Source organism: Papaver somniferum, chromosome 6 (assembly GCF_003573695.1).
Source record: "Papaver somniferum cultivar HN1 chromosome 6, ASM357369v1, whole genome shotgun sequence".
Lineage (NCBI taxonomy): Eukaryota > Viridiplantae > Streptophyta > Magnoliopsida > Ranunculales > Papaveraceae > Papaver > Papaver somniferum.
In genome coordinates, this window is record NC_039363.1 from 75974837 (window position 1) to 75985561 (window position 10725).

At 36.7% G+C, this 10725-nt stretch overlaps 1 protein-coding gene across 1 annotated transcript; it reads left to right on the plus strand.

The window, feature by feature from the left end:
• The first annotated feature begins 2850 nt into the window (after positions 1-2850).
• On the plus strand, positions 2851-4191 carry LOC113288032. The gene has a single exon (XM_026536964.1). The coding sequence runs from the start codon at positions 2997-2999 to the stop codon at positions 3717-3719; it is 723 nt and encodes a 240-aa protein (XP_026392749.1). The 5' UTR covers positions 2851-2996; the 3' UTR covers positions 3720-4191.
• The last annotated feature ends 6534 nt before the right edge of the window (positions 4192-10725 follow it).

Genomic DNA, 10725 nt, shown 5'->3' on the forward strand with positions numbered 1-10725 from the left:
ATGAACACCTGATAAAACCTATATGAAAACAGAGTTCATTCTTCAAATGGACACCTGATAGAACCTATAAGAAAACATAGTTCATTCGTCAAAATGAACACTTATCAAAAACTAACTAATTCAAACCTAGAATTGAGTTCATTCTTTAAGATGAACACCTACAGTTCAAGATCTAAGAACAGAGTTCATTCTTTACATGAACACACAAAAAAAAATCCATAAAAATCAGAGTTCGGTCTTTCAAAAGAACACCTAATAAAACAAGTAAATCAAGATCTAAAAATGCAGTTCATCCTTGAAAATGAACACACGACAACAACTTAATTCAACTCAAAGAAAAAAGAAAAAGAAAAACCTAACTAAATCTTCAACAACAGTAGATGAATCTACGGAAACAACATGAGTTCATCTTCATCATCTTCAACATCATCAGATTTTGGTTCTTCGTCGTCTTCATCATCTTCAACATCATCAGATTTTGGTTCTTCGTCGTCTTCATTATCTTCATCGTATTCATCATCTTCAACAGCAACAACAACAACATCGTCTTCAAAAACAGCAGTAGAGAAAGAAGAAATAGAGTTCATTTCAATCAATGAACTTCGTCATCTTCATCTTCTTCATCAGCAGCAACAACTCATCTTCGTCATCTTCATCGTCTCCATCATCATCAGCAATATAGACGAAAACATCCGAAATCTTCATCACAAATTCTCGTCGTCGTCTTCATCGTTTCCACCATTTTCAACAACAACATCAGCAACAAAAAAATAGAAAAAACACATAAATCTTCATCGTTCATCATCTTCGTTTTCAACAAAATTGTCTTCATCATATTAAAACACCAGCAGCAAAACAAAAGAAAAAAAGAATCAAGAACAGAGAGAAACTAGATCTGAAACTAGGAGAGAGAAAAATAAAATGATTTCTTTTATGCTAAGAAATTCCTATATATATGGATCTGAAAGGGTATTTCTGCCACTACAAAACGATAATTACATCATCCTAAGACCAAACTATAATTTCTAGGACTAAACAATATTTTAAAAATGGACCTCTCTAATATATTATTTCTAGAACCTATTGGTATTTGAGTCGTGCGGATGCGCACGTGACAGCCTAAATGAACTCGCGGTTACATACCGTCCGATCTCTATCATCTCTTTAAATCTGGAAACTAAAGATATTTTATTTTTAAAGATTTTATTTCTTAAACATCCCTAAAAGCTCTGTGGTATTGTCGATTGAACCCCTTTTCTATTCTCAGTTCCAACCTATTACTGCAAACTGATCACGAGGCACTACAGCACGAGGAGGAACGAATGCAGCGACGGATGGATTTCTATTTAGCCATTATAGTGGCCTCAAAGAAGGACAACAACCATCACCACCCCCACAAAAACTATATCAATGTCAACCGTCACTCTCTTGCTCATCTTAAACTGAATCACAAGAAATGACATCAGCCATCAGTAATGGTGGATCAGATGGAGGAAAGCCTATGGAGTCTTTGTGTGGATTCAGGACTCCACCATTAGCTACCTAATATTGTTGATCTTGAGAAAGCAAGCAAACTACCTGATTTTTATAATAATAGTGGGTTTGCAGATTACACTGAGTTTCTAATTTCTATATACAAGGATTAACACTAATAAGGAGGAATTAAGAAGGAGAAGAAAAAGAAGGTTATCTTCATGATTCTTGTTATTATTTTCTCAGATTATGGTATATATGTTAATGGTATACTAACTGAATACCTACACCAACCTACAAAGATACGTAATGATAAAGAGGGTTTTTAGCAAATGTCATACGCAGACAATAATTGATGTTAATCATCGAGAGGATTATATCAATTAAACCTACACTGTTGCGCATGGAGGGGATGAAGGACTATGTTGAATAAACAAAATAACAAAAGGGGTGTTCCAACCATAAAATAGGTAAGAAATAATAAAAGATAAAAGTAATTAGATCTGAGAAAGAAAATGAACATCAGACGGCTCTGGCCTGCGAGTTCATAACAGTTATCACGCGCACTCATTGGTATTTTCCGTTAGGCCTCAACAATAACATTCAAAAAAAAAAAATGCATATCGCGTCATGCAGTAGCAGTGTTTCGTTTTGTGTTCTAGTATATTGTGCTTGCGCACCATTAAATCCTGAGCACATGCTTTGAAAAAAATAAAATCAAATCCTGCGCATCTTTCATGTCGACGTCGTCAAGGCATGTATTGGGCTTTTCTAAAAAGACCAAGGGCCCATTTGAGATAAGATGGACAACAGAGGAGGTAACGAGATAGAGTGGACCACAATCGCACTAAAATCCCTGTCTGGCTGCAAATTGATACAAAGATTTATGAGAGAGAGATTCCCTTTTGCATCTCGTACAACTTTCTCGCACCCTCTCCTCTGTCTCTGTAATGTATCACTATCACTCTATCTTCTCCGATCTGGGCCGAGTTCAAGAACAAAGATCCTGAAAGTGACACCAAAATGGGTCCCATGGTTAACACACGACAAGTTGGTTCCAAAGACCATTCTTGACGAACTTAGTAAAAAAATGTTGGATAGAATATTTATATTGCTCACCGACCTTATCAATTAACACCCATTATAATGTACAAGTTTTCAATCAATCTTCTTAAACCGTGATTTTGATATCTCAACAGACTAGTATGTCACTGGATATACGAATTTTCTTTCTGGCATGCACAAAATATAGTTGTTAGTTGTTTGGTTTCTAGCCTTATGTAGTGTACGTCCCTTTCCATTCCTCTCTCACCCAGGAGAAAAGTAGTACTCTCTCACTCATGCAACATTCTCTGTTAAATCTATATATATCGGGTAGGCTCTCACATGGTTTCCTACCTCTTCCACCCACTCTTAACTCTCCATTGCTCTCTACATCCCAATCAGGGTAACAGCCTTCCTAAATCCATTTCTCCACAATACTTGCTTGTAGTTGATCATCAATAGTTTTAAGGAGAGAATCCATGGAGTCTAACAAGAAGTACTTACAAATAGCCAAGTTAATTACCATGTTTCTTTTACTTCTCATCACTCCTCTATTATCGACGTCGATGAGACAACCTTATCTTTATTTTCTTCTTAATATTCTTATCATTGTCGTAGCTGCTGAGGCTGGTCTTCTTAGCTCTTTCAATAAACCACCAACTCATGAGGAAGACAGCAAGCAGATCAAGTATCAACCTGCTGTTGTTGCATCCCCAAAACCTATTAGTACTTCCACCATTAATACCACAAATACTGCTTACTTTGTCGAAACCTCCCCAAACATTAATGAAACTCGCAGAGGCTTGCTCAGCAACTTGTCACCAAGATCTGGTCATGATCAAGGTAATAATGAAAGAAAGTTGACGTATAGAACAGTTGAGAAGTCCAAGTCTGAGAAGATTGTCAAAGCTGTTAAACTTGTTCGGTTAGTGAAGAGAATTCCCTCTACACCGAGTCTTTTCTTCATTGGAAGTACCGACTTTACTGGAGAGGCTGATCATCAACAAGAAGTCGAAGATCCAAGCTACCAGTTGACAGAGAATGAAGGAGACAAATATCAAGTAGAGGAGATTGATGCTCTAAGCGGACAAGAGCTTTATTCGAAGGCGGAAATGTTTATTGGGAACTTTTATAAGCAGTTAAAGATGCAAAGGGAGGATTCATGGAAGAAACTTCATGATATCTATCATAAGGCCTTTTGACGATGATGCATGTGTGAGTAAGCAGGCTAATTAATTGCTTCAATCACAAAACATAGTCTACACTGATTAGTTATATATCAAGTCAATTAGAAATCTCAGTAGCTTATTGGTTGGTGAGCAAGATTGTTATTGTTGAAGAAGATGACGAGAGTTAGGGTTCTACTGATGTTTGATGCATCAAGCAGCATGCATGCATGCATGATATATCTGTAGGTTTATGGTTGTTTTATTTCCTTCTCTTTCATCTTCTTTACTATATTTAATTTGATGTATATAACGCAGTTATTTTCTCTAGCTAGATAGGAATAAAGAGATGATCAAATTCTTTTCATATAATTTGGTCATTCATTCCTTCTGTTCATTTAGTGTTGTCATCTTCGTATGAGGAGTCTATTGTAATGTGCACACAAATGATTAATTTGTCTCTCAGTTGTGTATTGTCACGTACTTAAATGCAATCATGTATTATGACGAGCACCCTCCTTGTCTAACTAAAGGGTTTATTTCTTAATCAATATATAAATCTTTTAGTTATATACGGAGTAATAGTTTTCTTTGCGGAGCAGAATATCTAAGAGAAAACGTATGCAAAACTGTCTTTCGCTAAAATATCCGAAGGCAATTGTAAAAATGAACAGGTGTTTCAGCTTATTTAAGAATCATTACAAGAAGCAGTACCATGTCCCATATATTCCATTAATTTGTAGAAACGAACGACTAGCTAGTAGCTATGACTCACGTGAAAAATAGGAAGAAACAGGTACGATAGTGTATCATCATACATACGTACGTACTGTATTGCTGAAAAGGTGTTGAAGTCTAACTAACAGAAGCATATGTTGTTTAGGCAGATGCCGGACCATTCTTAATTTCTTATTGACTAATGATTAACTCTCCATTCTTGGACGCCTGCCACTCGTGGGAAATGAAGAACATAATATGCCCAGGGAGACATGCATGGAAGCCACGGACCCAGGGTACTTGGGGTATGTAAGAACCTTAGAGCAGGTTTCTGAAGCTGTAGAGGAGCCACAACAGGGTGGATTAGAAATTTCTCTGACACAGTATTTGCCACATGGAGGCCTAACTCCGGCATTCAACTCACCGTAGAAAAATTGTCAACAAGATGCAAAATTTGAAGGTTGCCCAGGCGATGTTGACAAATAATTTTGACAATCTTATGGGCCAATGTCGTTGGTCAACGTTGAGTATTGAGAATATCCGGTTCCGGTAAAACCCATATGCAGCTTGTAAAAAAGAATACGATTTTTGTGTACTTTTAATGTAAACATAGAAGATATTTAGCATAGAAGATATTTATGTTTGCGCACGGCATTGTCCTACTCCATCCTTGCAACATAAATTACACTTTACACCGAACCAACTAGCAAGTAGTTAATACAAAGGCAACAAGCAAGGGCCAAGAGTCACTTGAAGCGATTTCCAGCGAAACAACATATGTTACACCAAGCAAGTACGAACCATAAAGATAAAGCCAAGAACCAATAAGGGCCAAGGGTCACTGGAAGATATTACTATACAACCACCTTTTTAACATCTTACGGATTCTCATTATTATTCCTACCTATCTAACTAATATATATTTGGAAAATTATACTTCTTGGGGTTTTACATCTGGCGAGATTGGAGTATACCCAAATTTAAATGGATCTAGTGTTCTTACTAAGGGGTGGTCAAAATTGGTGATTTTATTTTAATATCCTTGAACTAATTAACTTAAAATTAAACCCTAAAATTAAAAACTAAAAAACTCTTAATCTTCCCTAATCTCTCTACTCTTCCACTTCATCTTCTTCCATTTCTTCCATCAACCGAAAATCTTGAACATTGATTTTCCAAAAAAATGGTTGACTCTACCGGTGAAAAGAAGATTCTAAGTGATGTCTAAACTCAAACCCGTCATTGTGTTGTGTGATTTTGTTGTTAGAAATAGAAAATTATGATTTCTATGTCTTTAGTCGGCAAGGTCGTAACATGCATATCTTGCCGACTTTTCATAATAGCCATGGCGACTGTAAAAAAATTTCAACAGCCGGCAGGGTATTTTTTGAAGACCTTGCCGGCTAATACAACCGGCAAGGTCGTAACATGCATATCTTGCCGACTTTTCATAATAGTCATGGCGACTGTAAATTTTTTCAACAGCCGGCAAGGTATTTTTTGAAGACATTGCCGGCTAATACAGCCGGCAGAGTATTTTTCTCAACAGTCGGCGGGTTTTTTTTTGGTAGACCTTGCCGACTATATTAGTCGTCTCCTGTATGTCAAAAAAATAAAATCGGCATTGTCTTCATTTGAATACCCTGCCGGCCAAAGTTAGTCGGCATCATCTTCGTTCATCTACCTTGCCGGCCAAATATAGTCGGCATGGTATTCATTCGTCGATCTTGCCGAATTTTCATACTTTCAGAACTGAAAATGTTGATTTCTGATCTAATTTTGAGTTTGATTTCATACAACAACTTTGCAATCCCCTTTTTAGAAGTGTTTGGGTAGTGTGCTTTCATTTCCGTTGCAAAAGATTTTCTCAAAACAATTTTTTTTTCATCAAAAATCTTCCCAAATAAGTTTAATCAAAAACAAAATTTCATAATCAAATTTCATAATTTGAGAAGTTTTAATCTACTCAATTAATCAATCTAAACTCAATTAATTAAGCTAATCAGATTTTTTAGTGTTAATTAAACAAGGGTATATTAGCCATTTAGAAAATACATGGTTAAGGGATGACTTCTTTTATTTCAAAATGACCTAGCTTTTGTCTCATTAGATATACCCCAATTAATCTAGATATACCCCGATCAAGCCAGGTTTTACATGTCGACTGCTTCCCTCTATATTTCAAATTTTTAGCAGAAACGGGAGACAAAAGAAAAAGAACAAACAACTTAGTTTTCTTGTTTCATGTACTTAGGTTTTACTATGCTTTTTGTTCCAAGGTCATGATACTGTCACGTCCATCTTTTATTTTTTATCTTTGTTGATTTTTGTTTTTGCATTTTTTTTTTAATCAAGTCGGAAATTGATTCCCTTTGCCCCTTTCCATGTGATAAGAAATACGCAATATCCTACTCTGCCTGTTCATACGTAATTTGTGGCAGTCTACACAGCTATGGCGGAGGTCCAGTTGATCATAGTATTAGTATCATATATACATTTCAAAGTTCCAATCATTAGTTGGATCGACCTTGCAGAGTATATATTTTCGATTTTCACCCCTTTGGTAACCTTTTAGTCCCCTCGTTACCAAAATGTGGCTCTCGGGACCAAGGGCCAAAAGAAGTTGGTTGTATCCACCGCTCAGATTGCCACATCCAAAAATGCTATTCCCTAGAATAGTAAGTTCCCTATTATTTTTATTTATTTTTGCTCGGTAACTAGAAGTTTATTAAGAAATGGTATACTTTCACACACAAAAAAGCTACAATAGAGGTCCCAATAAGAACAAATCTTATGGTGGAATCCATCCTATTTCAAGTGTGGAAAAATTGTGAAATGTCAAGTCTAGTGGCTTACAAATTGGTGTTTTCCATTTGATGAGGAGGAGGTGCTGAAAGCAATCAAATTGTGCGGAGCGAATAAAGCTCCAGGGCCGGATGGATATAATTTAGAGTTTTATAAAGCTTGTTGGAGAATCTTGAAAAATGATGTAATGGCTGCAATTAATGAATTCTTTTGTAAAGGTAAATTGGATTGGAGATTGAATACTTAGTTTTTGAAGTTGATTCCTAAGAAAGAAGATTCAGCTACGGTCAAGGATTTTAGACCGTTAAGTTTAATAAGTAGCTTTTATAAAAAATTTTCTAAGATTCTGGCGGAAAGGCTAAAGGTTGTGATGCCGGGATTGATTTCAAATGCTTAGGGGGCTTTTGTCAAGGATAAACAGATTCTAGACGGTATTTTAATTGCTAATGAACTCATTGATAGTAGATTGAAGCAAAAAATACCAGGAATAATGTGCAAGGTTGATATGCAGAAAGCATTTGATAATGTCAGCTGGCCTTCTTTGTTTGCTATTCTGACTAAGAATGGATTTGGAGAGAAATGGATTCAATGGATGAAATGGTGTGTTACAGGAGTGCACTTCTCAATTTTGGTGAATGGGGATGCAACTACCTTTATTAAACCTTCTAAAGGTATTCGTCAATGAGACTCTATGTCACCTTTTTTATTCCTACTGGTGGTGGAAATTCTTTCGTTACTTATTAATGATGCAGTGGCACAAGGAAAAATAAACGGCTTTCAAGTGGTGGAAGGAGGTACGGTGGTGTCACACTTGCAGTTTGCTGACGACACAATCATATTTCGAAACGCTTATACAGTTCAGGTACGAAGGCTGCTCATTATAATTGTTATGTTTGAAGTACTAACTGGTTTGAAATTAAACCTGGAAAAAAGTACTATGATAATCATAGGGGCAGACCAATTGGTGGAGGAGCTGGCTTTGGAATTGGGATGCAGAATAGAATCTTTACCAGTTACGTACTTGGGCATGCCCATTGGTTCGAGCAGGAGAAGTGAAGTAATCTGGGAAATAATAATTCAGAGAATGCAAAAAAAATTGGCTCCTTGGAAAAGAAGATATCTTAACAAAGCGGGAAGGGTAGTTTTGATGAGAAGCACACTGGAGAGTCTCACAGTTTATTTTATGTCAGTGCATCATATGCCTGCGGCTGTGGAGAAGAAGTTGAACATTATTATGCAGAAATTCTTGTATGGAGAGGATGATGTTAAGAAGAAGATGAGTTGGGTATTATGGAAACGAATTTGCAGACCACGAAATAAAGGAGGTTTAGGGATTCACAACTTAAGGTTGGTGAATAAATCTTTGTTAGCAAGGTGGAATGTAAGGTACTGCAAGGAAAGGACGGTGCTCTGGAGACGTATTGTATGCGAGAAATCAAAAACAGATGGGGAATGTTTACTTCCTCTACAAGTTAAAGAACCAATTGGCAGAAGCATGTGGTTTGGTATATTAAAGTTAATGATGTGTTTTTTGATGCTGTGAAGATTCAGGTGAAAGATGGTAGCTTACTTAGATTTTGGCACGACTGTTGGATAGAGAAAAAGTCCTTAAAGGAGAAATATCCAAGATTGTACAAGATTAGTAACCAGAAGATGGCGACTGTGGTTATGTTGTATGAGAATGGTTGGAATTTTCAGTTCAGCGGAGAATTGAATCCTGTCGAAAGGATAGACCTGCTAGAGATTAAATACGATCTTCGCAATGTGAATCTGACGCAAGGGGAAATTGATGGCTTGGAAGGAGAGTGCTCAACTAGGGATATTTACACCAACTTTACGGAAACAGAACCTGATTGGGAGGAACACAATATTCTGTCCAGTAAATACGTGCCTCCTAAAGTGATGTTTTTATTTTGGGACTCGTTACATGATTCACTACCAACTAGAGTGATGCTTCATTATAGGCGGGTTATTATTCAATCGAACTTATGTTTGTTGTGCAACTCATCTGTAGAAACATTGGAGCATATGTTCATTCATTGCAGTTGGTCTTCGAAATTATGGGATAACTTTATATCTTCTATGAGAATTAACTGGGTATTGCCGTATAACTTCAAGTCTCTTATGCACAGCTGGAGTATAGCAAGATTTTCACCAAGACTACAAGTGGTTTGGCAACTAATCCCATATGCTATATGTTGGGAATTATGGAATGAACGTAACAGGAGAGTGCATGGGGGCAGATCAAAATCATTATATGAGATGGAAATTGCGGTGAAGCTTTTGATTTGTCTTTGGAGTTCGGCTACAGATCATTTTAAAAACATATCTATGAATCAGGTTCTGCATCAATCGGAGGAAGTGTTGCATATGTAGTTTCTGACTGCTTTGTTTTCCTTTAAAAGTCTTTCGATTTTGTATATACCTTGTACATATATTTTTTTCTCTTAATATATCCTTCTTTACTCAAAAAAAAAAAATTGGTGTTTTCCATGAAAAATCTAAGCAGTGTTCCACGGTTTCGTGGGAGGTCACGTGGAATCCATATGAGCGCTAATCAGATTAACATAAAACGCTATTCAGAATAGCGCACTAGAAGATGGAAAGCGCTAATCAGATTAGCGCATTTTTTTTATCCGTAGATTTAGAACGACCCCTTGAAAATCTAATGGCTGGAAAAAAAGCGCTAATCTTAATAGCGTAAAGCGCTATTCTGATTAGCGTAAAACGCTATTTTGATTAGCGTTTTTGTTGTTCCACCACTACACTTGCACTTCCATCCACAATTCCAAATGCTAAGGTGGCGTGGAAGATGGAACTCTTCCTCCATAAAACTTGCTCTAACAAGGAGACACAAGAGGAACTCACAAATAATGAGAGCGTGCACAATTAACCCCATAACTAACAAGAAAAATTAAACACCTCATGGACCAGAAAAAGGCCACATAGAAACCCACGTTCCAATAAAATAAAAGAAAGCACAGTCTTAAAAAAAACATACCAAGTAGAGCCTTTTAGTAAAAGTCCTTCCCAATTACTTAAACCTAAAAACCGAAATTCTTTCCAGATCCGCCACTACTGAATTCTTGTTCCAAATCTACTCTACAATTTCTTCATCTTGCAGAACCAGCCACCATCTTGAAATCGCCGCCACTATTTTTTATCAACCATATATAAACATATACCTCCCATTAATGAAATCGGTGATCTCGCGAAGATGATGATTGAAAAATGAAAAACAACAACAACTAGAAGATCACTTGGCAAGAACACCATTAAACAGTAGTCCAATAGCTTGGAAGCTTAAGTTCAAGAAAAAGCAAAATTGCCATCAGATCCGGCCAAGAACACCCAAAACTGCCATCATTCGTCTGTAACCCCAATTAACTTTGAACCACTACTAACATCCCCTGCAACAACTTCTTCATAGCGCGCATCCATTAAACACCATTGAAACCGCTCAAAACAGTTAGGCTAGTTTTACACAAAGGTTTGAACTGATAATGAAGATGAAAAAGGA